At 56.2% G+C, this 27,813-nt stretch overlaps 1 protein-coding gene across 2 annotated transcripts in view; it reads left to right on the top strand.

Moving 5' to 3' along the window:
* SPTB (spectrin beta, erythrocytic) overlaps positions 1 to 27,813 on the top strand; it is a gene marked incomplete at its 3' end in the record, with an annotated part of 122,602 nt that overhangs the window by 77,320 nt on the left and 17,469 nt on the right. For both annotated transcript variants that reach the window (XM_079769230.1, XM_079769229.1), the window contains exons 4-27: positions 1,191 to 1,364; positions 2,369 to 2,463; positions 2,817 to 2,897; positions 3,239 to 3,354; positions 3,780 to 3,892; positions 4,680 to 4,867; positions 6,518 to 6,635; positions 7,281 to 7,439; positions 8,297 to 8,599; positions 9,500 to 9,650; positions 10,349 to 11,219; positions 12,367 to 12,504; positions 14,524 to 15,280; positions 15,738 to 15,940; positions 16,050 to 16,140; positions 17,257 to 17,403; positions 18,615 to 18,878; positions 19,251 to 19,457; positions 19,913 to 20,002; positions 23,475 to 23,753; positions 24,307 to 24,437; positions 25,117 to 25,321; positions 25,786 to 26,160; positions 26,905 to 27,149. In XM_079769230.1, coding sequence (XP_079625356.1) covers positions 1,191 to 1,364; positions 2,369 to 2,463; positions 2,817 to 2,897; positions 3,239 to 3,354; positions 3,780 to 3,892; positions 4,680 to 4,867; positions 6,518 to 6,635; positions 7,281 to 7,439; positions 8,297 to 8,599; positions 9,500 to 9,650; positions 10,349 to 11,219; positions 12,367 to 12,504; positions 14,524 to 15,280; positions 15,738 to 15,940; positions 16,050 to 16,140; positions 17,257 to 17,403; positions 18,615 to 18,878; positions 19,251 to 19,457; positions 19,913 to 20,002; positions 23,475 to 23,753; positions 24,307 to 24,437; positions 25,117 to 25,321; positions 25,786 to 26,160; positions 26,905 to 27,149 — 5,501 coding nt within the window. The remainder of the gene's footprint in view (positions 1 to 1,190; positions 1,365 to 2,368; positions 2,464 to 2,816; positions 2,898 to 3,238; positions 3,355 to 3,779; positions 3,893 to 4,679; positions 4,868 to 6,517; positions 6,636 to 7,280; positions 7,440 to 8,296; positions 8,600 to 9,499; positions 9,651 to 10,348; positions 11,220 to 12,366; positions 12,505 to 14,523; positions 15,281 to 15,737; positions 15,941 to 16,049; positions 16,141 to 17,256; positions 17,404 to 18,614; positions 18,879 to 19,250; positions 19,458 to 19,912; positions 20,003 to 23,474; positions 23,754 to 24,306; positions 24,438 to 25,116; positions 25,322 to 25,785; positions 26,161 to 26,904; positions 27,150 to 27,813) is intronic.

Here is a 27,813-nt window from a genome sequence, read left to right as displayed (position 1 = left end):
AACGCTCCTTGCTGTGCCGGGCGTCCTGTGGCTGGGGCCATCCCCCTTCAGGAAAGATATGGTCTGGGGGCATCTCCAGTTCTCCTGGCCTTCCAGGTTTCTCCCTATTCTTTTGGGAGGTTTTCATACTTAATGATGCGAGGTGTCCCCGTGGCTGGCTAGGCTCTCTGACCTGTGCTCAGAATTTCTTGCCTCCTCTGGCCTCTGCCAGCCTTCATGCTTCACCAGGAAGCCATGCGGAGCTCTTAACTTTCTCCACTTGGGATCTGGGTGTCTGTGGCTGGTCTGCAATGGCCCACCCTCAGCCTCCATGCGCAGGCTGAGATACAGGGATTGATGGATTCCCATTACCCAGCTGGAGAAATGTGCATCCTTCTTGGAACCAAGGGAAAGTGTGGAAGGTGCTGTCTTGTGTGTTCCACTGCTCTTATGAATGGAAGTTTATTACAGGCCCTCTCGGTTGTAACCCACCAGAGGGAGAACCAGATTTAGGTCCATGTTTTCCTCAGTTACTTTCCTTGTGACCTTGGGCCTATCAGGCAAGACCTTCTTTACTTCATATCCCCGAGTATAAAACTAGGGAAATAACACCTGTGCCTAATGAAGTGCTCTAAGATCCTCAGGGTCTGGATGGATGAAAAGGTAGCACATTCTTCCGTTGCCTTTTCAACGCCCGGCTAAGTTCTGCCTCTTACCCTGCATTAAAAGCCCACTAGTGAGAATTACCCCCGGGAACCCTTCAGATGATGAAGTTACCCATCAATGGTGGTCCCCTTGAATTTTGGCTGGGGCCCTTGGGGGCTGAGGAGGGAGGAGGTTGGATGGTGGGATGGACCCATTATTAGACACCAAACTGAAAGCCACTCTGATCACCAGCTGGCAGTAAATAGTCCTTATCCCTGTGCTTGGCACGTACTAAGTGCTCAACTATCGGTTCCTTATTGTGTTTGAATACCATTTATCACCCACCCAGAAGGCTTTGTTTGATTGCAGGGTGCTTGAGGGAGGGAACCTCTGAACTTTGCTGAAAGAATGGGGTTGGAAAGTGTCAAGGCGTGAGTGTGGGAGTTGGAGTTGAGCCAAGAGGGTGGAGGGTGGCTGCTGAAGATAGGAGCTGGTCCAGGCTGCAGCCACCGCTGTAGTCACTATGAGGCCCCTCCATGCCCACGGGGGCCACTGCTGTCCCCCAGCCAAAGCCCACGAAGGGGAAGATGCGCATCCACTGCCTGGAGAACGTGGACAAGGCCCTGCAGTTCCTCAAGGAGCAGCGTGTGCACCTGGAGAACATGGGCTCCCACGACATCGTGGACGGCAACCACCGCCTGGTCCTGGGCCTCATCTGGACCATCATCCTTCGCTTCCAGGTGGGTTCCCAGAGGGCAGAGGGAGTGGAGGTAGCCTCTCCGAGCCAGGCAGGTCTGGGCATCTTATAAAACGGTGACTAAAGTGGGAGTGTGTGTGTACACTCTGGGGAGGCTAGGAAAATGCCGGTGGGAAGGAGTGACCCTCCTCTGCATCGTCCAACTGTTGAAGCTCCGGGCAGGCTGTCAGTCAGCGGCGTGGCCCTATAAGGGAGAAGGGAGAATTTAGTAGCTGGGCTGAGGTCTGTCTAGAAGACCTGCTTTTTGTCCCCTTCCCCCTATATGTGTAACTTTCCAGGTTTTGACATAGTTTGATTCAGAAATTGCAAAAACAGTACAGAAGATCTGCTTTTATGTGTTTCGATCAGAAACTTCTCTCTTCCCACCCTGAACTTCAAGGTTTGTTATTTATAAGGAAATTTAGAAAGCGCGAGGGAAGGAAGCAGGACCTTCCACCTGCTGGTTTGGGGACAGAAAGAGCCTCGTCAGAGGACGGAAGGGAGGGAAGAGGAAGGTACAGCTCTCAGACTGAAGAGCCCGGCCAAGTGCTCTCTGGTGTCCCATCTCACCGTGTGTGTGTGGCGGGGGGCGGGGGAGACGGGGGCGTGATGAAACAGTAACAACGACAGGACTGGGCAGAATGAAAAGGCAAGAGAAGCTCCTGATCCAAATCTAATACCTTCCGGCGTTAGTGCTGCTCCCTGCCTTGCCGGGCATGTTCCTCCTGAGGAGGAACCCGGCGTCGTGTTTATTCTCAGCATCCCATCAGAGCTATCAAGTGAAGGCCATCTTGTCACTGCCCCTGCGTGCTGTTGACGCCGCCTGAAGCAGGGAGACAGGCCACTGGGACCCAGGCCTCAGGCTGTGGTGTTGCTGCCGGGCTGTCAAGGCAGACCAGACGGATGGCTAGGGAGGAGGGAAGAGGGAAGGAGCCCCCCCATGGAGAGCAGGAGAGCGTGAGCCAGATGCAAATCTAATTCCTCTCCCTCTGCTTTCTTCATCCCCAGATTCAGGACATTGTTGTTCCGGAAGGTCCGGAAGGTCGTGAGACGCGCTCGGCCAAGGATGCGTTGCTGTTATGGTGTCAGATGAAGACAGCAGGGTATGCCCTGGGAACCCGCTGCTGCCACGTTCCCCACCCACCTGCTCCCCTGAGCACTGCCGTCCCCAAGGGACAGGACACCATCACCCAGAACTATAGCAGCTTCGGCGTAATGGATGCACAGCCTATCCTGGCCTGATTCTTTGGGGCCTGGAACACAGGGTTCCTTTCCAAAGTGGGTGTGGGCCAGACTGTGGGGTCTGTTGGGTGTCTGAGTCTTTGGGGCCCACGGCTGCCCTCATGTGGAAGCGGCTTGAGGAGAGACGGGTCCATTCCTCTCCTGTGTGTTGGCCCCTCAGTTCATACACTTGTTTGGGACCCAAAAAGAATCTTAATGTTTCTCTTGGATGCAGCTACCCCCACGTCAATGTCACCAACTTCACCTCCAGCTGGAAGGATGGCCTGGCCTTTAATGCCCTGATACACAAGCACCGGTAAGAGGGCAGAAGGCGCTGTGGGGAGGGGCAGGTCCCCTGCGGGTGTTGGGACACATTGCACTCAGCATGTAGGTTGCTGTTCAAGCTTCACGGGAATGTCACCTCTGCTGGCCTTCCTCTCACCCTCAGCAGCCCTGCCTCCCTTAACTTCCCTCTGCGGCCTTCCCAGGGGCAGGTGCTCACAGCTGCCCCCCTGCCTCACCCCCAAATCCTCCTTCCACTTTTCATGCCAGTCCCCCTCCCTCCATCTGCCAGGGCCTTGGCACCCTGCCAGGGCTGCCCTGTTGGTGGGGATGCCGTGGCCCCCACTCCCTCTGACAGTCTGGCTTCGTCCTCAGGCCTGACCTGATCGACTTCGATAAACTGAAAGACTCCAACGCCCGACACAACCTGGAGCACGCGTTTGATGTGGCCGAGCGTCAGCTGGGCATTATACCGCTCCTCGACCCTGAAGGTGAGCAGCTCCCACTCCAGCCCTAACCGTAGGGGTGGGAAACGGTGCTTCTTGTGCCGGAGGGAGTGCCAGACTGACGGGGCACCTGGAGGGGTCTAGGCCAGGTGCTGGGCAAGCCATGAGCACAGCGAGGGGATGGCAGCCAGGCCCGCACTCTGGGGCCTGCTCTTCCGCTCCAGTTGGTTCCTGGCACCTCATCTGGCCTGATGGGGGCCCCGTATAGCCTTTGGGTCCTTCTTTCTTTCCTAACTTATGGTCCATCCTCGCGCTAAGATCTCAGGACCATTACTCTTCCATCCCCACCTGCTGCCTGTCACTTGGTGCCTGTAGTTGAACTTCACGCTGGAGAAACACGGAGATAAACCCTCTCAGCCTGACCTTTCCGGCTTCCAGGTCAGCCCTGAGAGCACCCTTTCCCCTTGCAGATGTCTTCACAGAAAACCCTGATGAGAAATCCATTATCACCTACGTGGTGGCATTTTACCACTACTTCTCCAAGATGAAGGTGCTGGTGGTGGAGGGCAAGCGCATCGGCAAGGTACCGAGTGTCTCGTAACCAGTGTCACCGCGTTTGCCATCCAGGCCTTGACTGGGATGCTGCCTTTCCATCCCAAGAGCTTTGTGCCTGGGCTCCAGCTGCAGTAGGGGAGGGGTGTGGGGGGCAGATCACCCCCACCAACTTCCTCTGAAGCCAAAGTAATGGCTCCCAGGCTGAATTCCAAAGCAGGTTGTCAGTCTGTCCTGAAAGGTGTCCTAGCCTGCACCTCTGAGCCCATCTTCCACCTGCAGACCCATGTCTCATGAATATTCCCCCAGGAACAAAACGAGCTTTTGTTTGTTGGTTTCTCTTAGGTTCAGGCCTCTTAGGCTCCCTGGTATACCAGGAAGCCACCCCACTGCAGACCCTCATGCCAGATTCCTCTCCCCTGCTGGGTCCTCAGCTGCTTGAGGGTGGACACCATTCCTCATTCATCTGTGTGTGCCTGGTGTTTAGCAAAGACAGTGCCTGGAAGCCCTCGATTCCTAATACGCATGGGAAAACGAACAAGATTTTGGCCCCTCTAGTGGCTGGTGTCCTAGCACAGGGAGCTGACCACTCTTTTCTCGGGCTAGGGGAAGAGGGGGGAACTCCTGAACCCCAGCAGGGCCAGCTGCCTGCTGAGGTTCAGGTGCACTTCCTCTGCCTCAGCCACAGCCCTGGGCCCGGAGAATACCCCAACATGGGGTGCTCCAGGGCCGGAGAGAAGGAAGACCACCTCGCCTGTGGTCCTCCCTGACGCGCCATTGTTCTTCTGATGAGGAGGAGTAATAAGGTGGTTCCCTAGGTGATCGACCATGCCATTGAGACAGAGAAGATGATCGAAAAGTACAGCGGACTGGCCTCGGACCTGCTCACCTGGATCGAGCAGACCATCACAGTCCTGAACAGCCGCAAATTCGCCAACTCCCTGACCGGCGTCCAGCAGCAGCTACAGGCCTTCAGCACCTACCGCACCGTGGAGAAGCCGCCCAAGTAAGGCCCCGGCACTGGGGAGGGAGGGCGGGCATCAGGGGCTGAGAACCAGCTGCCTAAAGGCAGAGCCAGGCTCTCGGCCTTGGGAAGTGTACGTGGGAGGTGAATTCTAGAGAGCTTCATCTCTGTCGCCTCCTTCATCCCCTCCTGGCCTCCCTGCTCCCAAGACATCAGCCTATAGGAAGTGGGCATTGAGGAGTGACCCCTGACTCATAGCCAAAGAAAGCAGTTCCCCAGATCCCCAAGGGGGAGCAGCTGTGAAATCTCAGGCTTCCACGTCTCTTCAAAGAGCCTGTGCCGGAGAGTGCCTTTCTCGTCTGTGCACTGCGCTTCGTGTTTATTTTGTGGTGATGCCCTCTGTATTCCAAGCCTCAGAGCCCTCTGTGTGGGGCCCTGTTGATCACCAAGTACATTCTTGTTCTCTCCCATCTGTCACCTGCTCCTCAGCAGAGCTCTGAGCCCGCCTCTCGGAACTTACGTTTCTCCGCAGCATGTTCAGGGCCTGGGTGGGTCCCCGTATGCACAGATACACACAACCATACAGGCTCATGTGCATATGTGCACACCCATGAAAACAGGCACGCACAGACACAGGGCATTCCTGCTCACCTTCTGTTTGCTTGCCCAGCTCTCTGGAAACAGATTTCTAGCTCCTCAGTGGTACCCTCTGCCTGTTCCTCCTCCTCTCATCTTCCACACTCTTCATTCATGACTCTCAAACAGGGAAAGGCGAGACATGGAGTCTAGAATGTCCTATAAACAAGTATCTGGTTTCTGGTTTGACACTAACCCACTCTGAAAGTCCTGAGCCCACTCTGAAAGAGAACATCCCCTGTGGGCCCACCAGGCTCTGCACACAGGGCTGATATCTCTGGGCTGTGTAGATGGCGCTCAGGGCCACAGCCCTCTGAAGTGCCTGTGAGCAGTCAGACCTATGAGGCTGGCCTCAGCGTGGGGACCCTGCTTACAGCTGATCCTCGACTGGCAGGTGGAGGATGTAGAAGTGGGTAGGTGCTTGCATACATGCAGAAATGTGAAAGTACCCAGTTACCTGGAGCCTGGACCTTAGTTCCAGACATCATCCTGCTGCCAGGTCTCATCTCCGACACCTAAAATCCTCCCAGAACCCAGCCTGTCCTGCCCCCGCGGGAGCAGCTGGCCTCTGGCACTCGGCAGGAGAGCCGGCTCAGTAGGACTCAGGCGAACGCTACTTTCAATGCAATATGTTATGTGGGTGCCGCTGCCTCTGAGGATCTACTGACTCAATAAAAACTGACTAAAGTGCTAGTCAGAAGCCTTCCTCATTTATGAATAGGGGAGAGTTTCTTTGTATGGATTGGTGAAACTCCATAGCTACAGGAACGCCCAGGCTATGCCAGATAGCCATTCCCCCAGGGGAGCAAACACTAAGCAAACGCTGTGGTAGCTCTTGTGTTTTCTCCGGTTTGTGTTGTAACCGTTAGATCTCAGTTGGTGAATATGATAGATGTTTTAACAGACACATGCACCTATAGATCCTTTTTACTTTCTGTTTTTTAAGGAAATACGCTTTGCTAGCCAAGCTCCAATTTACCCGGGTTCCGTGCTCACTTCACACAGGTTGGCTGTGGGATCTCCACATGCGTCTCTCTACCTCTGTTTTCTCGGCAGGTTTCAGGAGAAGGGGAATCTGGAAGTCTTACTTTTTACCATCCAGTCCCGGATGAGAGCCAACAATCAGAAAGTGTACACGCCCCACGACGGGAAGCTAGTGTCTGACATCAACCGGGTACAGTAGTGATTCCCATTACATGTTAGCAGTGAGTGACTGAGTTCTCGGGGAGGGGGCTGGGAGGGGTCACTGGGGCTGAACCAAGCCTCTTTCCATGGTGTTATTAACTACATGTGCTGGCTCTTTTGGGTGCTGTGAACCTAATTCTAAGAGGTCAACTCCACCCATGGTCCATCCACCAATTCAGCCCCTGATCAGATGCTCAGTATCCATTTTTGGAGTCAGTTATTATAATCTCGTCTCTGTTGAACATTAGATTTCTTTAAATATGGAATATTAACTACTTGTAACAGAAAGGAAACACCTTCTAATATTTCCAAGGTTTAGATGCTTAATACCCCCTGGATATTCTAATAGAATGGAGGTAGCCATTTACTAGTAGCCATTTGCAGCTCAGCCACAGAGACAAATAACATTATCCTAGGTCAAGTCCAAGGCAGGGTTAGGGGAAGAGGGATCTGGGAGCTCGTACCCAGGGCTCCCCGATCTTTGGTGAGCCCAGACATTCCTGAATTCGGTACATGTAACGTCCCCTGGGAGCCTAAATTCCTGAAATCACTCAGAGTTGGGCAAAAGAGATGGAACCCCCAAATCCAGGTGTTCCTCTTGTGCCCCAAGAACCCTCCTCTGTCCCTCGTGCAGGCCTGGGAGAGCCTGGAGGAAGCCGAGTACCGGCGGGAGCTGGCCCTGAGAAACGAGCTCATCAGGCAGGAGAAGCTGGAGCAGCTGGCCCGGCGCTTTGACCGAAAGGCCGCCATGAGAGAGACGTGGCTCAATGAAAACCAGCGCCTCGTGGCCCAGGTAATGGAGGACACACTTCCAGAGCCCCCAGCAGTCAGCTGGGCTGGAGCCCAAGCTGGCGTCTCCGTGGTCATGGGTAAGCCTCTCCATGGCCACGGATAAGCCTTTCCACAGGCCTGGCAGCCCTGCTCCCCAGGATTGGGTGGATCAGGATTCATCTCTGAGGAAGGAGTCTGCAGGACTTAAAGTCTCATTTTTAGGGAAAGAGCCTCACACTCCAAAAATGGCCCCTGAACCTGTCATCAACTAAAGCCATGGCTCGAGTGGACATCAGGCAGTGGTCCTCTGGGGGTGTGAGATAAGCAGAGCATCTTGTGTGTGGCGGACGTCCCTTTGGACTCTGGCTTCTAGGGCCGGGTCCTATTTCACTGGCTAAAAATTGACCCAGGCTGACTGTCCATGACAGTATCTGTCCCTGCTCACTCGGAGCTTGGGAACAAATTCAGTTCCACCCAGAAAGGGGAAAGCAGGTGTCCTGAGAACTGGAGAGTGTGCGCACCCCGATGCCAGCTGTTCACAGCTGCATGGTTCCGAGTCAGAGCCCCTCCCTGCCCAGAATAGGGCAGGGCCATGCAAGGCGGGTGGTGAGTGTGGAGGGCCGAGAAGGGGTTGTTAGTAATGTACGCACAGCACACCCCCACGTATGGCACAGGGAGCAAAATCTCGAGTTTTTTTGTAAAGGTTCTTGTGAGACAGTCCCTGGGACTTGGCTCTGCTAAGGTGGCTGGGAAAGACGGCAGAACCCAGCCGTGGGAATGCTCTTTCCCACCCAGCACTTGTTGCGAAGGGACCGGCGGTTTCCTCTGCATTTGGGGAGGAGCCCGGCTGAGCTGCCTGTGTTTCTCTCTGTGGGGCAGGATAACTTCGGGTACGACCTGGCAGCCGTGGAGGCCGCCAAGAAGAAGCACGAGGCCATCGAGACTGACACGGCCGCCTACAAGGAGCGGGTGCAGGCCCTGGAAGACCTGGCCCAGGAGCTGGAGAAGGAGAACTACCACGACCAGAAGCGCATCACGGCCCGCAAGGACAACATCCTGCGCCTGTGGAGCTACCTGCAGGAGCTGCTGGCGTCCCGGCGCCAGAGACTCGAGACGACCCTGGCGCTGCAGAAGCTCTTCCAGGACATGCTGCACAGCATCGACTGGATGGACGAGATCAAGGTGGGCCTGGCGCTGCCCTTCCCCCGCCTCCAGCACTCCCCTTGGGCCTCAGTGCCCGTCCTGCAGTTAGCACATGCTTCCCTAGACACCCTCCCAACCAATCACGTCCCAGAATCAGAATGGAGAACCGGATGCAGCGCAGTGTCTGGCTGCATCTGCCTGTCCACTGCTTGGCCTACTCTGCTCCAGAAAGTCAAGAGCCCAGGTCCACTCTGTCCCCAGGATCAAGAAATCTTGGGTTCATAGTAGCACAGGCACCAACCTGCAAGGTCTAGAGAGACAGGGGTGAATGAGGAGCCTGGAGCATCCAGACCTGCCCGCCTAGGGGCAACCAGGAAATCTGAATCTCCCCTCCTTCCACCACAGTGCCCTCAACCCACATACACCTCAGAGTGACCATAGAACTTTCTAAAAACACACATGCCTCGCCCTAGCTGGTTTCGCTCAGTGGATAGAGCATCAGCCTGCGGACTGAGGGTCCCGGGTTCGATTCCAGTCAAGGGCACATGCCTGGGTTGTGAGCTCGATCCCCAGTAGGGAGCATGCAGGAGGCAGCTGATCCATGATTCTCTCTCATCACTGATGTTTCTATCTCTCTCCCTCTCCCTCTCTGAAAACAATAAAAATACATTTTAAAAAAAATACACGTGCCCAGGCCTCAAACCTGGGCAAACGCAGGAGATCTAGTGAGGAGTTCATGGAAGGCGGTCCAGGAATGACTCCGATGGGCACCCCCAGTAGGAACCCCTGCCCTGGAGCCCCTTCCATGCCAAGCAGCAGCTGTTTTCCAACTGCACAGACTCCCCCAGCCCATGGACCCCGCCCCTCTGGAAGGTCTCTGCTCCTGGCGTGTAGGTCTCTGCACCTCTCCTCATCCCCTCCACCCGTCTGCTTTGCCAGGCTCACCTCTTATCCGCTGAGTTTGGGAAGCACTTACTGGAAGTTGAGGACTTGCTACAGAAGCACAAGCTGATGGAGGCTGACATCGCCATCCAAGGAGACAAAGTGAAGGCCATCAACACGGCCACGCTGCAGTTCACTGAGGGGCAAGGTGAGAGTTTGGGTGTCCCCCTCAGAAGCCAGGGCCCCACCCGCTGGCTCCGCTCTCTGGCACCCCAGCTTGGATAAATCTCCTTAGCTTTAGAATTCTGCCTCTTTCGTTAGCTAACGGTGCAAGAAAGAAGCCTGAGGGATAGCAAAACTCTCCAGAGAGCGGGCAACTGCTTTGGTAATCTGTGATTAGAAGGTGTTTATAAGCACCAATGAGCCATCCTCCGTCCTTCATCCTCTCTGCTAGTTCAAGTTACAGCAGAGACCAGTTAGGTTTATAGCTTCGGGTCTTAAATAGGAGACCCTGTTGTGTCCTTGAAGAATCATCTTGAAATTTGTATCTAAGCTTTTTTTTTTTTTTTTAATTTTTATAAGAGTGTATTTGAGCCCAAACTGACCTGATGGGGAGCAAAATCTCAAATGCTTTTCTCTGTGTCTAAGCTTTTTAAAAAAATAATTTCACGTAGTACATTTCTACTGAGAGTTGACCCAACTTTTTTTAACCTCCCTTACCCTTGAAAGTTGACTGGGAACTAATTATTAAGGACCTGCCCTGCCCTCTGAGCAACCGAGCCCCCCTGCATCCAACCCCAAAGCTCAGGGAAACATCAGGTTCCCGATCGTGTGGTACTAGCCTGGCAACGCGCCCGTGAATGAAGCCCTCACCCCTCTCCTCTGTCCTCCTCCCATGCCTCCCAGGGTACCAGCCTTGTGATCCCCAGGTCATCCGGGACCGCGTCAGCCACCTGGAGCAGTGCTTCGAGGAGCTGAGCAACATGGCAGCCGGGCGGAAGGCCCAGCTGGAGCAGTCCAAGCGGCTCTGGAAGTTCTTCTGGGAGATGGACGAGGCCGAGAGCTGGATCAAGGAGAAGGAGCAGATCTACTCCTCCCTGGACTATGGCAAGGACCTGACCAGTGTGCTCATCCTGCAGCGCAAGCACAAGGCCTTCGAGGACGAGCTCCGCGGGCTGGACGCCCACCTGGACCAGATCTTCCGGGAGGCGGAGGGCATGGTCGCGCGCAAGCAGTTCGGGCACCCGCAGATCGAGGCCCGCATCAAGGAGGTGTCCGCCCAGTGGGACCAGCTGAAGGAGCTGGCCGCCTTCCGCAAGAAGAACCTGCAGGACGCCGAGAACTTCTTCCAGTTCCAGGGCGACGCGGACGACCTGAAGGCCTGGCTGCAGGATGCTCACAAGCTGCTCTCGGGCGAAGACGTGGGGCAGGATGAAGGGGCCACGCGGGCCCTGGGCAAGAAGCACAAGGACTTCCTGGAGGAGCTGGAGGAGAGCCGTGCCGTGATGGAGCACCTGGAGCGGCAGGCCCAGGGCTTCCCCCAGGAGTTTCGGGATTCCCCGGATGTGACCAATCGGCTGCAGGCCCTCCGGGACCTCTACCAGCAAGTGGTGGCTCAGGCGGACCTGCGTCGGCAGAAGCTGCAGGATGCCCTGGACCTGTACACGGTGTTTGGGGAGACGGATGCCTGTGAGCTGTGGATGGGCGAGAAGGAGAAGTGGCTGGCCCAGATGGAGATCCCAGACACGCTGGAGGACCTGGAGGTCGTGCAGCACAGGTCAGGGCCGGCCCTCTCTTCCCGCCTCCCCGCCTCCTCGCACCGGGGCATGCACTCCCCCTCCGCCGGGTGTGGGAACAGCCTCTAACCAGCCAGGGCCTATCCGTGAGGCCAGGGGGTGCCCTTTATTAGAGAGGCCAGGCACCGGAGTCACCAATCGCTTTCTGTGGCTTTGGGCACTTCACCCCTGCGGCCTTCCTCAGAATAAACAAAGGGGCTCGTTCTGGCCCAGCTATTCAATGACTGTTTAGCTAGAGCAGCCTGTGTTCAAATGAATTAGATACTGAACCCCTGACATGCAACGCAGAGGAAAGTCGAGCTGATCTGGTTAAGGGGGGTGGGAGGCTGGGGCCCGCCAGCTCTGGCTCTCTGTGGCTGTCCCTCAGCCACAGAACCCAGAGAAGCCACAGAGACCAGCTGGCAAACCACTGATCTGCAAGGCCACTGCCACTCCCCGTATTCCGATTCCGTGGCACGTCAGCCTGGAGGCCTGCCCGTGTGCATCCGTGCATCCCAGTACAGAATCCAGGGAGTGGAGGAGGGAGAGGTCCCTCCCTGGAACACGCTGAGGCTGGAGGGACCTGGGCTCTTGTCCCAGAAGGGTCAGCTTTCATACTACATGGCTCCCCTCCCCGCAGCAGCTGTCCCTTCTCCTACCCAGGGACAGGGCATCTGGCTGGTGAGTACCCTTCAGGTCAAGGTGTCAAGGCAGTGGAATTGGGGTCCAAGAGCAGCGACTGGGGCAGTGGAGGCAGTAAATGCACCTTACGCACTGCAGTTTGGTGGGTAGATGACTTTCTCAGTGTGCACGGTCTCTGTTGTTAATACTCTGGGGGTATTGACCTCCCATCACTTCGTTTTTTCCCCTGTGCCTCTCTGCTGAGCTGGTGGCCGGTATGGCAAGGAACCAGCTATCTCCTAGGTTGGTCCAAGAAATGCTAACCCACGAAACTGGACCCATGAACCCCCAAATAGGGTGTGTCAGCATATCTTTCTCCTTTCTCCCCTGCCCCACCCGTTACCTGGTCAAATGTATTTAGGAGGCGGAAGGAGAAAGCAAGAGCTACACGTGTGGAGACCGGGTGGCCGCCGGCAATGCAGTGCCTGCTGCTGCCTCACCAGTCCTCGTTGTCTCTGTCCATATCAGGTTTGACATCCTGGACCAGGAGATGAAGACGTTGATGACTCAGATTGATGGCGTGAACCTCGCGGCCAACAGCCTGGTAGAGAGTGGTCACCCACGCAGTGGGGAAGTGAAGCAGTACCAGGACCACCTGAACACCAGGTGAGGTGTGGGTGGGGCTGGGGGCATCACCCTGCACCTGACACACCCCTGGGGGTGTGGCCCAAAGGGCAGGTCGCCTGCTCTGCATTGCCAGGTTTGTACCCTGTTTCTCAACTGGTCTCCTTCTGTAGCAGCAGGGAGGGGCTGTTGGGTGATCGGCCAGGGAGGGAGAGAGATGTGTTCATGTGGCTGCACATACTGTGCCTGAGGGTCGGGGTGGTGATCCTGTGTGCGGGGGGACGTTCTGAGTGTGCCATGGCTAGAATCAGGCCATATGTACTCATGCCACATTCCCCGGACATTTCTTCGGGAAAAGGCTTTCTGAGAGCTCTTACGTACTGCCCATAAAGGAGCGCTGCTGCCTGTACAAAGCGCATCTTCATCTCGCATCTGACTTGAACGAAGAGAATTAGCAGGAAGCCTTGAGCACACTTCACGCTCAAAACCAAACACGGGCCCTGAGGAGCCCTTGGAGAGGGGGTGCTTTCCGTGCAGGCGCAGTGGCCCAGGAGTCCTCGAGGATCTCCAAGGCAGAGCACAGGCCCGTGTCCCGTTGGTCACCCCGAACCCTGCACACACAGTGCTGCATGGTCCCCGCCTTCCCATTGCCCCTGTCCCTTTCCCCGCTCTAGCTTCTGAGCTTTGTTCTGCCCGAGGCAATTGGGGAGGTGCAGTTAGGGAAGAAAAGGGTCAGCATAGTGGAGACACCTAGGGGCCCAAAGGGAGGCAGGGGAGATGGGGGAGGGGGGTACTTAGGAGCCGCTAGAACAGGCCGATTGTCTCAGCATCCGAAGAGGCAGACTGGAGCTCAGGAGATGCCTCTGTAATCTGAGGTTTATGCAGCGGAAGAGGATGACTCTTTGCTCTTCTTTTTGTTGTTGTTGTTGCTGTTGTTATTAATCCTCACCTGGGGATATTTTTCCATTGATTTTTAGAGAGAGTGGAAGGGAAGGGGAGAGACAGAAACATCAACGTGAGAGAGACACATCGATTGGTTGCCTCCCATATGCGCCCCCAACCTGGGCCAGACATGGAGCCTGGAACCTGTGATCAAAAGTGAAGTGGCTGGCCTGGCTGGCGTGGCTCAGTGGTTGAGCATCAACCTATGAACCAGGAGGTCAAGGTTCAATTCCCATTCAGGGCACATGCCCGGATTGCAGGCTCGATCCCCAGTAGGGGGCATGCAGGAAGCAGCTGATCAATGATTCTCTCTCATCATTGATATTTCTCTCTCTCTCTCCCTCTTCCTCTCTGAAATCAGGAAAAATATATTAATTTTTTTAAAAAAGGAAAAGGAAAAAGAAAAGGCTTATTAGGGGCTGCAGACCCACCCCAGGCCCCAGGACATCTACCTTAACTTTGCACATTTCCCAGTTGCACTCTGGCACTGCACTTGAAGATTAAGATTGTGTTACCCATTTTAATTATAATCCCAGTTTATCCCCTCCCTCCTCCTCCTCCTCCTTCGCCTCTGTGCTTTTAGAGCCAAGGTGGCCTTCAGGCCCTGGGCACTTTGAACAGGGTCAGGCCTCTTCATGGTTCCTCTAGGCCCTAGACTAAATGTTACCGTGTAGTTGGAAGCTGTGAGGATTAGACAATTGTGGCATATTGTGTGCAAAGAGGTAAAGGGTAGTCTAGGGCAGCTGGGACCCTACGTCCCAAAGCACTCTTCAAGTTGATAATGTGGGCTTTCTAGTCATTTTCAGTATTTCAATGGATCTGGGAAATTGTATGTTAGCCTGAAATCCAGCTGCACACAGAGCCCAGCTAAGTGCCATGTTCCTCCACTTACGGCTGGAATCACGCCACTGCTTTGCCTCCTGCCGATGGACAGACCTGATTGGCATTGTGTTGTCCTGGGCAAAATGGGTTAAATGCACCTTACGCACTGCAGTTTGGTGGGTAGATGACTTTCTCAGTGTGCACAGTCTCCAGGGAGAGACTCTGGTGGGAAATCTGGGAAGTGATGTCCTGTGGGAAGAGTTATGGAAGAGGGTGTCTGTGTGTCCCCCTCGGCAGGTGGCAGGCCTTCCAGACCATGGTGTCCGACCGGCGGGAGGCAGTGGGCTCGGCCCTCCGGGTGCACAACTACTGTGTGGACTGTGAGGAGACCAGCAAGTGGATCCAGGACAAGACGAAGGTAGTGGAGTCCACCAAGGACCTGGGCCGGGACTTGACAGGCGTCATCGCCATCCAGCGGAAGTTGTCGGGGCTGGAGCGCGACGTGGCCGCCATCCAGGCCCGTGTGGGTGCCCTGGAGCGTGAGTCGCAACGGCTGATGGGGTCACACCCTGAACTGAAGGAGGACATTGGCCGACGGCAGACATACGTGGAGGAGCTGTGGCAGGGCTTGCAGCGAGCCCTGCAGGGCCAGGAGGCCTCGCTGGGTGAAGCCAGCCAGCTGCAGGCCTTCCTGCAGGATCTGGACAACTTTCAGGGCTGGCTGGCCATGGCCCAGAAGGCCGTGGCCTCGGAGGACACGCCCGAGTCCCTCCCCGAGGCCGAGCAGCTCCTGCAGCAGCATGCGGCCATCAAAGACGAGATCGAGGGGCACCAAGACAGCTACGAGCGCGTCAAGGCGTCTGGGGAGAAAGTGCTCCATGGCCAGACGGACCCAGAGTACCTGCTCCTGGGCCAGCGGCTGGAGGGCCTGGGGACCGGCTGGGACGACCTGCGTCGGATGTGGGAGAGCCGCAGCCACTTCCTTGCCCAGTGCCTTGGCTTCCAGGAGTTCCAGAAAGATGCGAAGCAGGCTGAAGCCATCCTCAGCAACCAGGTAGGGAGAGGTATTCAGGGCGGGGGGCCGGATGGGGGATGTCTCTCAGGGCAACAGCACTGGGGAGTCTCCAAATGTGCTCCAGGTGCTCAGGGACCAAGTTATGCTTTTCTGGGACTCTCTTTAGCCACTAACTAGGGAGACAATCCTCTTTGTTTCTTGTGTGTCCTTTTCAGCCCTTGTCCCAAACTGTGCCTATTCTTGGGTCAGCAGCTAGGGAAGTGCATTTCCCCCTGGGCGGTTACCCTTCCATAGGGCTTTGGGCACATTGGGTACCCCAGGGTGAGGATAGGGGTGGGGAGCAAGGCCTAGGGAACCTCTCCCTTGCACAGCTCCAGGGGGCGTCATTCACGCTTTATATAACCCGCATGGCTGCACATGGCGCTCCGGCCTGGCAGGTTCCCTCACCGCCTCCTCAGGTTGTCTTCATGCCGCGTCTGGAAACTTGCTTCAACAGGAATACACGCTGGCTCACTTGGAAACCCCAGACTCCCTAGAAGCTGCAGAGGCTGGGATCCGGAAGTTCGAGGATTTCCTGGTGTCTATGGAAAACAACCAGGATAAGGTCTTGAGTCCTGTGGACTCTGGAAACAAGCTGGTGGCCGAGGGGAACCTCTACTCAGACAAGATCAAGGAGAAGGTGCAGTTGATTGAGGACAGGTACTCTCCGCCCCCAGGGTGATGGGCTGAGTCAGGTGGGGCTGGCGGTGTTGCCTGGGGACCCCAGACTCAGCCCTGTTGTGACTGCGGCTTCTGGCTTCCCTTCCAGGCACAGGAAGAACAACGAGAAGGCTCAGGAGGCCTCACTTCTTCTGAAAGACAACCTGGAGCTGCAGAACTTCCTCCAGAACTGCCAGGAGGTGAGGCCCAGCGAGGCAGGCTGCTTTGCAGGAGAGCCCTTTCTAGGAGCAACGAGCCCAGAGTCCACAGGGATCCTCTCTCACTCAGTCTGGGGTTCCTTGGGGGAACTCGGTACTTGACAGTGTAGGTCATCCTCTGGAATCTTCGGTTCCACAATACTTTTATTTTTCAAAGTAGCTGCAAAGATGTGTGTGTTTTTAATCCTTACCCAAGGACATGTTTTTTTAAATAGATTTTCAGAGAGAGAGGAAAGGAGAGAGAGAAACATCAATGTGAGAACATCGTTCGGTTGCCTCCTGCACACACCCCAACCCACAACCTAGGTATGTGCCCTGACCAGGAATCGAACCCGAAACCTTTTGGTGTATGGGATGATGCTTCAATCAATTGAGCCACCCGGCAAGGGCTGTAAAGATGGTGTGTGTGTGTGTGTGTGTGTGTGTGTGTGTGTGTGTGTGTGTTTAATAAGTTTTTATTTATTTTTAGAGAAGGAGGGAGGGAGAAGGCAAGGGCGAGGGAGAGAGAGAGAGACATCAATGATGAGAGATAATCATTGATCAGCTGCCTCCTGCACGCCCCCTACTGGGGACTGAGCTCAACCTGGGCATGAGCCCTGACCAGAATCGAATTCATGACCTCTTGGTTCATGGGTCCATACTCAACCACTGAGCCACACCAGCTGGGCTTCCCTCATTGCTAATCTGCACTTGGCTTCTTCCTCTGAGAACATGTCCTCTATGTTTATTAATGATTCTTACCATACTGCTAAAGGGTGGATTTATCCATCCAGTAAATACTCATTGAGTTCCTGTAACAGGCCAGGCCCTGTCCTAGATCCTGAATATATAGGGAGAAGCATAAATATTCTTGGTGTCACCCTGCACACACTGGTGTAGAAGACCCTCCAGAGTCCATATTTTAGCCCCGAGACAATGTGGGTTAACTTGTCTGTGCTGGGAGTTAGGGATCCAGAGATGGAGAGTGGTACTCTGCTGTGTCCCCACTTCACTGCATGGCCTTCTTCTGCAGCCAGAGGGGGGCAGCAGGTCCTGCCCTGAGCCCCTGGCCTAAGAGGTACACTCGGGGATGATTGGACCCTCTTTTTCTGCCCACAGCTCACTCTCTGGATCAATGACAAGCTGCTGACATCTCAGGATGTCTCCTATGATGAAGCACGAAACCTTCACAACAAATGGCTGAAGCACCAGGCATTCATGGCAGAGCTGGCCTCCCACCAGGGGTGGCTGGATAGCATCGATGCGGTGAGTAATGCGAGTACTCGGACGTGCTTACGGAATGGGGCTTTACCCAGGCATAGGCACCGTCCTGAAGCTTGCTGGACACCATAGGACCTGGGAGTGACAAAACTTCTCTGAATAGTACTTAACCTTCTGATACATCCAGTCTTGTTAAACCTGGTCAGGAATGGGTACCTCCTCGGGTCACCTGAGTCTGGGGACAGTCCAGGACACTGAAGACACCTGCATCAGAGCTTCAGCATCCAGCTCCAAAATAGCAGTTATCTCTGTGTGCCTCCCGTGCTCCTGACCAGGGCCCAGCACAGGGGACTGTGTGACATGAGCAGGGCAGTCCTCTGACCCTCACCGCTTGGACGGGCAGAACCACTGTGGAGTGGTCATTTGCACCCCTTGTAGATGGGGAAGCAAGGGGCCCTCTGTGATGAGTTTGCCCAGGGCCTAAGTGAAAACGTGGCTGGCGTTAGATCTTGGAATCAGGCACCTTTGCTCTTTCCTACAGTGGCGACCAGGGAGAAGCAGGCCTAGGGGCCACCCAAGGCCGTGTCCGCAGTAGTGAAGGTGCAGGCTGCAAGCCAGACCGTCTGACTCAATCTTCTTGCACCTCCGTTCCTTCCTCTGTAAAATGAGGGTAATAACAGCTCCCTGCCTGAGGGAGTTGTGAGCATTAAAGCACTTAGAATAGTCCTTGGCGATTATTAAACACTTAATAAATATTAACTGCTCTGAGTGGTCTGTATTCCTAGGCCCAAGTCGTATCATACTGTACCCACCCAGAAAAGATACATTTATGCAGGTGAAAACCTGGTGAGACAAAGTCAGTAACTACAAGATCCCACTGAAGGCTGGTTAGCTAATGCACTGCCTCAGGGGAGACGATCACGACAGGGTGGATCTCACAGGCTGCTTGTACCTGGATGGATCCTGAATATATATTTTTTTTAATTAAAACAAAAATTTTTAGTACATACCAGCTGACCCTTGCCTGCAGCTGTCCCTACTGCAGTCTCCTGAGTCATTTGCCCAAAACACGGCTCCCCCTGTCCCGCCTTCGACTGCAAATGACTCAGGGGGTGCAGTCTTTCATTTGGGCCTCACCAAGTTCTAGCCAGATTCCTTGCTTCTCTGGCGCCTCCCCCACTCCTCTTTACCTTCGCAGTCATTTGGAGCAGGACTGCTCCACGACTGGACGGTAAGCTCGCCTCCCTCCCACGCAGGAAGGAAAGCAGCTGATGGAGGAGAAGCCCCCGTTTGCAGCCCTGGTGTCCCAGAGGCTGGAGGCTCTGCACCGACTCTGGGATGAGCTTCAGGCCACCACGAAGGAGAAGGCCCAGCAGCTCTCGGCCGCCAGGAGCTCCGACCTGCGCTCGAAGACCCACGCCGACCTCAACAAGTGGATCAGCGCCATGGAGGACCAGCTGCGGTCAGACGACCCAGGCAAGGACCTGACCAGTGTCAACCGGATGTTGGCTAAGCTGAAGGCACGTGTGCGGGTTGTAGACTGGGAGTGTTGGAAGAGAAGGGATCGTGGGGAGCAAACCTGAGACCTGAAGGCCAGTTCCTCTTAGCCGGGCTTGCCTTTACCATGCAAAAATGCCTCCTGGTCATCACCCGTCTCCTACCCCTTTGCAGTGCATAAGACAAGGATCCAAAACGGGTTAATAAAAGCAGGCCCGAGAAGTCAAGTACAGGTGTCCGGGGAGGGGAAGAAGAGTGAGCGTCCAGGGAGACGTGCTGGGAGAGGCTGAGCTCAGACGGGGCCCTTAAGGATGGGTGGGATATGAGGGATGGAGAAGAGGGAGGGGCTGCCCAGGTGCCAGGGCCGGTGCCAACTCTGTCCCCTTGTGTCCCAGCGCGTGGAGGACCAAGTGAATGTGCGGAAGGAGGAGCTGGGAGAGCTGTTTGCCCAGATGCCCTCCCTGGACGAGGAAGAGGGGGGTGCTGACATGAGCATCGAGAAGCGGTTCCTGGACCTCCTGGAGCCCCTGGGGAGGAGGAAGAAGCAGCTGGAATCATCCAGAGCCAAGCTGCAGATCAGCCGTGACTTAGAGGATGAGACGGTGCGTGGGCCACAACCCCAGCCCCCAGCCGCCGAGGCAGCCGCTGTCGTCAGGACAGCTGGCTGCCGCCCGGGGCAGTTCTCAGCAGCAGCCGTCCGGTCATCTCACCCCCTTCTCTCACAGGATTGCTGTGGTGATTACATTAAATGTAAAAGTAAGGCCAGTGCTTTCTGAATGGTAGCTCACCCGTGGACTTCGGGGCCAAACAGACTTGGGTTCCCGACCCAGCTACATTACCTTCCCCCCGTGTGACCAGGAAAAAGTTATTTGGAACCTCAATTCAAAATGTCAAAATGTCCCCGTCTGTAAAATGGGGCAAAACCCTGATATGGGGTTGGGAAGGACTGGGGAGAGCCGGGGAGACACGCAAGCAGAGCCCTGTCTGACCGCGGCGAGTGCTCGGGGAAGGGTGGTGTGATTGTCATCAGCCGTCCCCCTGCCTTTGCTCTCCGCAGCTCTGGGTGGAGGAAAGGTTGCCGCTGGCCCAGTCGTCCGACTACGGCATTAATCTGCAAACTGTGCAGCTGTTCATGAAGAAGAACCAGGTGAGTACCGCCTTACTTTGTCAGTCCCACCCGGCCTGCCCCTCCCCGGCCTGCCCTGCACAAGGCCAGCTACAGCAGATTATTATTCTTGTTAATAGCTGTTGGGTCCCCAGACCCCTAAAAAGAACAACTTTGGTGATGGCAGAGAGAATTCTGGGAGGACCACAGGGGGGCAGGGTCGGGGAGTGTTTAGATGCTTCAAGATTTGGGGCCATTCAGACCCATCAGGGCACGGTGAATGCAGGGCCCAGATGCTCTGGCCTGGGGGTTAATGTGCTTTACAGCTTCTGTCGCCCATGGCCTCCCTGAGAGGAGGCCCATAGCTCCTGGTCGCTCTCCCTCTTCCAGGGCTGAGCTCGGCCTGTGGGGTGTCCTTGGGGTAAGAAGGCCCCACTCCTCTGGACACAAGAGGACTTATGGAGCTCAAATCCCATTAGGCAGCCTCTAAACGGAGCAAACCTTCATTTGCGTTCTGCTGTCGTGTCGTAGTCAGACTCCTGGACGTGAGGGGCCACACTTCCTCTTGTATCAAAGTTGTCGTGTACTTCCAAGGCCCGCCGCCCTGGCTCTGGTGCCTCTGTCTGGCGAGGGTGGCGTGATTGTCATCGCCGTCCCCCTGCCGTCGGTCTCCGCAGCTCTGGGTGGAGGAGAGGTTGCCTCTGGCCTAGTCGTCCAACCACAGAGAGTCCTTCCTCCTGCCTGGGCTGCTCTTTGAGTCAAGAAGTGGGGGCAGCCCTAACCAGTTTGGCTCAGTGGATAGAGCGTCGTCAGCCTGTGGACTGAAGGGTCCCAGGTTCGATTCCGGTCAAGGGCATGTACCTTGCTTGCGGGCACATCCCCAGTAGGGGTTGTGCAGGAGGCAGCTGATGGATGTTTCTCTCTCATCAATGTTTCTAACTCTATCCCTCTCTCTTCCTCTCTGTAAAAAATCAATAAAATATATTTAAAAAGAAAAAAAAGAAGTGGGGACAGCAAGGCCCTAAGCAAGGAGAGCCTGGAGACTTGGTGTCCCAGAGTGCCAGTCGGCACTGCAGCCCCTTGGGGAAGAGGCTCACGGCAGACAGTACTTCCTTCCCCGAAGTAACAGCAGCCGGCATCGACTCGCAGAGCCCAGCAGCTGTGCAAGGGCCTGAATTATTCTCAGAGGAGTTCCTTAACAGCTCCCTCCGACCCTTTGCTTCTAGTGGACATGCTCTAACCACCAAGGCTCCAGCGGCCGCACGAAGGGACCTGGGCTAGAAGGCCGCAGGGGGAGGGGGGTCAGCACCACAACCTCCGCTTACAGGAAGGAGGCTGGTAGAAGACAGTATCCTTGGGGCCTCAGTTTCCTCAACTGAAAAATGAGCTGATGTTAGTCCTCCCAACACTGAAGACTTTAGACCCTGTCCAGTGAGTGTTGTTGCCAAAAGATTGTTATCTCCCCTGGGTGAAGGTTACTATTTTAGGAAAAGGGCACATATAAATAGGGTTCTCTGAGCCAGAGGGCGAGCGTGGCCGCCCTGCGAAGACTGTTTTAGGCTAAGCCTGGCGAAGGCTCCAATCCCATGTCATCGTCCCCTCTATGGCGGTGGTTCTCAAACCTCAGTGTGCACCAGACTCGCCTGGAGGGCTGGTTCACACACAGCTGACCAGGCTCCACCCCAGCTCTACTCAATCACACTGGGAGTAGAGCCTGGTAATTTCCATCTCTATCGAGATCCTGGGTTCTGCTGCTGCCCCGGGACCCCACTTTGAGAACCGCTGCTCCCGTGGCTATGCTATCCGCTGCAACTGAACAAATCCCGCAAGGTGCCACATGAATGGCTTCCAACTCTGGCTGCACATTGGAATCGCCTGGAGAATTTTAAAACCTGCGAATGCAAAGGTCCCACCTCAGAGCAAGTAATTAGGCTCGCTGGGATTGGGGCCCGGCTGTGTCTGTTTTCCCAGATTATTCGATGTGCAACCAGGGTTAACAGCCACTGTTCTGTCTAACCTGGCTCCTACCTGCCTCTAAGCCTCATCTCTCATCACTTTCTCCCTCCTTCACGGTATTCTAGCTTTCCTGGCCCTCTCTCTGGCCTGCGGACAGCCCAGGCTCACCGCCACCCCAGGGACTTTGCACGTGCTCCTCCCTCTTGCCAGCAACATTCATCCCCCAGGTCTCTGTGGGGTGGCCTCCCACTCACCACTCATGTCTCACTCAGCTGTCCCCTCAGAAAGGCCCTGCCAGACTCCCCCAGCTGAAGTACCAACCACCACACCTCATGCATTTTCCTCGCAGCACCATTATCTACATTTACTCATTTATTTACCTGCTTACCACCTGTTTCCTCTACAGAGTGTAAGCTTAATGAGGACAGGGGTTTTGTGTCCACATTGTCCCTAAAACAGCGTCTGGTACATAGGAAGCAACTTAATAAACATGTTTTCAATGAATGAAGTCAGGGAAGAAGACATCACAAGTAAGCACACTGCACAGGAGCCTAGAGAGAGAGAGAGAGAGAAACACACCTTCTGGGGTCCCTTGCCGAGGTCATAGGATCTCAGGGCAAGTAGAGGCAAACGGAGCTTACCCCCTGGGTAGTTTGAATATAATTGCACAGACCACGGGAGAATGTCATCCTCGCGATTCCGGGTGTAAAAATGCGTTTCAGAGAGTTAGGTGACGTGTGGATGTTGCTGGTTCTATGTAGTTGACAGGCTGACAGTCACTGTACTGCCCGCATGTCCTACTTTTGCCCCCGCCCTCCAAGTGGTTTTAAAGGCCACGGGCAGTTGTAGAAAGCGAGGAGATGAGGTAGAAGGGGCTGAGAAGCACCCAGGCTCGGGCCTCTAGGACCACAACGTGCGTGGCACCTGGGTCATGGCCCCCTGAAGAAAAAGGTGACCCAGTGCTCAGAGTGGGAGGAAAACGCCATTCTGGTGATGGAAGATTCAGACATGGAAATAATACAGAGCTCACAAGAGATTTGAGAAATAGAAATGGGGAAAAACAAAAGAACCCTGAACTCTTACAAGGAGCATCTGTCAACTGTAGTTGTCTAGGAGTGAAAGCTCTTAGAATAAGTTATCAGAAGGCCACTTAAAAATTGTGTGTCTTTCCTCTGTCCCGTACAACTAAGAAACCAAGCTCTGCTAAAACATAGGGAGGAGAGGGGGCGGTCAAGAGCATTCTTGGGGTCAGGGAGAGCCATGTTCAGATCCCAGCTCTGCCATTTGCTGCCCACAAGTCACTCCTCTGCCCTGTGCCACTTTCTGCGTGCTTATCTCCAAAGACTGAGGGTGAGAGGAGAAAGATGTGAAGTGCCTCGCACTGTGCCTGGCATGTGGGCACGGGCAGCTTTATGGCCACCACCCATTCTGCTCTGGCGTCCCTGAGCGGGAGGGGGTGAGAGGTGCCAGGGTGTCACCCGGGCGGCCTGCTGCAGGCTGGACCTCACCTGCACGGTGGGAGGGCCCCGGCCTCTGAGCCCGCCCCCTCTGACCACAGACGCTGCAGAACGAGATCCTGGGCCACGCGCCCCGGGTGGAGGATGTGCTGCAGCGAGGCCAGCGGCTGGTGGAGGAGGCCGAGATCGACTGTGGGGACATCGAGGAGCGCCTGGGCCACCTGCAGAGCTCGTGGGACACGCTGCGGGAGGCCGCGGCCGGGCGGCTGCAGCGCCTGCGGGACGCCAGCGAGGCCCAGCAGTACTACCTGGACGCGGGCGAGGCTGAGGCCTGGATCAGCGAGCAGGAGCTCTATGTCATCTCAGACGAGATCCCCAAGGTGGGCTCAGGCTAGGGGTGCCAGGCTGGGTGTAAGGCCGAGAGGAAGAGCCGCGGGGCGGGGGAGGGCAGTCAGTGGGGAATGTGTAAATCAAGTATGTGAGGAGTGAAGGCAGGGGGAGGCTGTACAAGCGGCCCTCCTTCTCAGGATGCCCGCCTCTACAGAGCACATACTGCGGCCGGGCGCCCCGTCTGGCAGCTTAGATTTGCTCCAACCCAACGGTCCTTCACCTTTTGGGTACCATGGGTTCTGTGCTGGTGAACAGCTGTGGGAGGGGTGAGAGGTGAGGTGCGGGGGGTCTCTAAACGCTGGAGTGATAGAGGAAGTTTTCACGGAACAGAAGGTGGAGCTGGGCCTGGACGGGTAGAGATCAGATTGGGGGAGCCGGGAGGAAGGTGGGGTGTGGGCATTGCTAGAAAATGAGTAGCAGGAAAGCAGGGCACAGTTCCCCGTGGGTGTTCTGTGAGCCCGGCTCTCCCCCACCTGGGGCACCTGCAGGGCTGGGCTGTCCCTGGGCCGCCGCTCACTGTGCTCGTGCTGCCCCGCCTCCTAGGACGAAGAGGGCGCCATCGTGATGCTGAAGCGGCACCTGCGGCAGCAGCGCGCGGTGGAGGAGTACGGGCGGAACATCAAGCAGCTGGCCGGCCGGGCCCAGGGCCTGCTCGCTGCGGGCCACCCCGAGGGGTGCGTGCACCAACTGGGGCGTCAGGCCCGGGCTCCCACCCACCAGGATCCCTTCAGATCCAGTGGGAAAACAGGAACCGTTTTCCTGGAAAAAATGCGGGTTTGAGAAAACTGCTTTCTGGACCGCCGATGGGCCCAGTTCCACTCCATGCTTGGTTTTGTGTGGGTACCTTCAAACCGGGCTGGCGAAGGCCTGGTTTGCAAAAAGATCAGAAAACAGAGCAGCCAAACCACCCTCTGGGTGAACTGAGAGCGCCAGCCTTTTGACGAGTTAGACCCGTGGTCGGCAAACTGCGGCTCTCGAGCCACATGCGGCTCTTTGGCCCCTTGAGTGTGGCTCTTCCACAAAATACCATGGCCTGGGCGAGTCTATTTTGAAGAAGTGGCATTAGAAGTTTAAGTTTAAAAAAATTGGCTCTCTAAAGAAATTTCAATTGTTGTACTGTTGATATTTGGCTCTGTTGACTAATGAGTTTGCCGACCACTGCCCTGGAGCGTCACGGCTGAGGGATGGTTCTTTCTCTCCCCAGCTCCTCCCCAGAAGTCGCTGCCATTGCTCCTCAGCTGCGTTTCCCCACCGGTCCCTGTCACCGGGCTGGGGGAGGAGGTCGTGCCCCCGGAGCTGGCTGGTCTGGGCTTTCTGTCACTGTCTCTGAGCGCTGTTTGTTTTGAATTCCAGGGAGCAGATCATCCGACTTCAGGGGCAAGTGGACAAGCAGTACGCGGGGCTGAAGGACATGGCGGAGGAGCGCAAGCGGAAGCTGGAGAACATGTACCACCTGTTCCAGCTGAAGAGGGAGGCCGATGACTTGGAGCAGTGGATCGCAGAGAAGGAGCTGGTGGCCTCATCCCCAGAGATGGGGCAAGACTTTGACCACGTGACGGTGAGTACTCCTGGGGCCGCTTTCTTTGTCTTCCTCCAAGTCAGGAGCCCTCGTTCCAGACACACACGCGCCTGTTGCAAGGTGCTGCCCAGGGATGCAGGCACAGCTGTGCGCTCGGACGCTCTGGGGAAGGTGTGAGAGCGCGGCGCCAGGTGGCCGAAGCCCCCGCCTGGGAAAGTCTGCCACCAGTGTGAGGACACCACCCACCCCTGAGCCCCGATAGCCACATTTCTTTTTAAAAATATATATTTTTATTGATTTCAGAGAGGAAGAGAGAGGGGGAGAGAGGAACATCAATGATGAGAGAGAATCATTGATCGGCTGCTTCCTGCACACCCCCTACTGGAGATTGAGCCTGCAACCTGGGCATGTGCCCTGACCAGGAATTGAACCCTGACCTCCTGGTTCAACCTCTGAACCACACTGGATGGGCAATAACCACATTTCTCTCTACCCCTGCCCAGCTGCTCCGGGACAAATTCCGGGACTTTGCCCGGGAGACTGGGGCCATCGGACAGGAGCGGGTGGACAACGTGAATGCCATTATCGAGCGGCTCATCGATGCGGGCCACGGAGAGGCGGCCACCATCGCCGAGTGGAAGGACGGGCTGAACGAGATGTGGGCGGACCTGCTGGAGCTCATCGACACGCGCATGCAGCTGCTGGCCGCCTCCTACGACCTGCACCGCTACTTCTACACGGGCGCCGAGATCCTGGGCCTCATCGACGAGAAGCACCGCGAGCTGCCCGAGGACGTGGGGCTGGACGCCAGCACCGCCGAGTCCTTCCACCGGGTGCACACGGCCTTCGAACGGGAGCTCCACCTCCTGGGCCAGCAGGTGCCTCTGTCCCTTCCGGTCCCCCCAGGTTCCAGGTCCTGCCTTCCCGTCTTCCCCGCGGCCAGTTCCTGGGGCCCCGGCCAGTTCCTCTCCTGCTTCCACCTCCTGAGAAAGCAGCGCTCAGGGCAGGGAGGCAGGAGCAGTGGCTTTCGGATGTCCGACTTCTAGTCTTCAAACTGAATCTTTACCAAAAGCCCAGTGCACAAAATACCTTAAAGTACGATTTCTCTGGTTGTGCAGAGCATTAAGTATCATTAGCAGACACATACGCAACGCTCTCCTGGCACCGGGCGCTGTTCTACGTTATTCAGGGGTTCGCTGGGTCCCCAGCTGCTCCCTCTACTGCTGTGAGTGCCTCAGGCCCATCACTGAGCTCCCCTGTGCCTCAGTTTCCTCATCTCCAAAACAGGGGTGACAGGCCTGTTTCCTGTGCCTCTTTCATGGGGCTGTTGTAAAAATGGAGGGAGTAATGAATTAAAGTGTTTAGAAGCTCCTGGCACATAGCTTTCTTATGATCATACCTCTGAGGAGATCAAAGGGCATGGAGTCCCTCTCGCTCCCCTTGCATGAGGATCATCTCGGGGGGGGGGGGGGGGGGAGGGAGGGCCATTGCATCAGCAGAGGTGCCAAAGCAAGAGCTTCTCCGGCACCCAGTGGGTGCTGCCTTCCAGCGGTGCCCCGGGGAGGGAGGAGGCAGGCGGTGCATCTCTCTGGGGAACAATGTCCATTTTTGCCCGATCGCAGGTACAGCAGTTCCAGGACGTGGCCACCCGCCTGCAGATGGCGTACGCTGGGGAAAAGGCCGACGCCATCCAGGACAAGGAGCGGGAGGTGTCTGCTGCGTGGCAGGCGCTGCTGGATGCCTGTGCCGGGCGCCGCACCCAGCTGGTGGACACGGCAGACAAGTTCCGCTTCTTCAGCATGGCCCGCGACCTCCTCTCCTGGATGGAGAGCATCATCCGGCAGATCGAGACCCAGGAGAGGCCCAGGTGAGGGGCGACCTCAAGGCAGCCCACTCCTGGCTTTCTTGTCTCAGAGGCTGGCAGCCAGGGAGCTGCACTGAGGCTCTTCCCTGGAGAGACAGGGATGCCCTGGGAGAGACAGAGATGCCCTGGGAGGGACAGTACTGCCCTGGGAGAGACAGTGATGCCCTGGGAGGGACAGGGATGCCCTGGGAGGGACAGGGATGCCCTGGGAGGAACGTGATGCCCTGGGAGGAACGTGATGCCCTGGGAGGGACGTGATGCCCTGGGAGAGGGACAGGGATGCCCTGGGAGGGACAGGGATCCCTGGGAGGGACGTGATGCCCTGGGAGGGACGTGATGCCCTGGGAGGGACGTGATGCCCTGGGAGGGACAGGGATGCCCAGGGAGGGACAGGGATGCCCTGGGAGGGACAGGGATGCCCTGGGAGGAACGTGATGCCCTGGGAGGGATGTGATGCCCTGGGAGGGACAGTGATGCCCTGGGAGGGACAGGGATGCCCTGGGAGGGACAGGGATGCCCTGGGAGAGACAGAGATGCCCTGGGAGGGACAGTACTGCCCTGGGAGAGACAGTGATGCCCTGGGAGGGACAGGGATGCCCTGGGAGGGACAGGGATGCCCTGGGAGGAACGTGATGCCCTGGGAGGGACGTGATGCCCTGGGAGGGAC

The sequence above is a fragment of the Cnephaeus nilssonii genome (assembly GCF_951640355.1).
Source record: "Cnephaeus nilssonii genome assembly, chromosome: 4".
In the NCBI taxonomy this organism is placed as follows: domain Eukaryota; kingdom Metazoa; phylum Chordata; class Mammalia; order Chiroptera; family Vespertilionidae; genus Cnephaeus; species Cnephaeus nilssonii.
The sequence above is the reverse complement of the archived record's forward strand: the minus strand, read 5'-3'. Positions and strand labels throughout refer to the sequence as shown.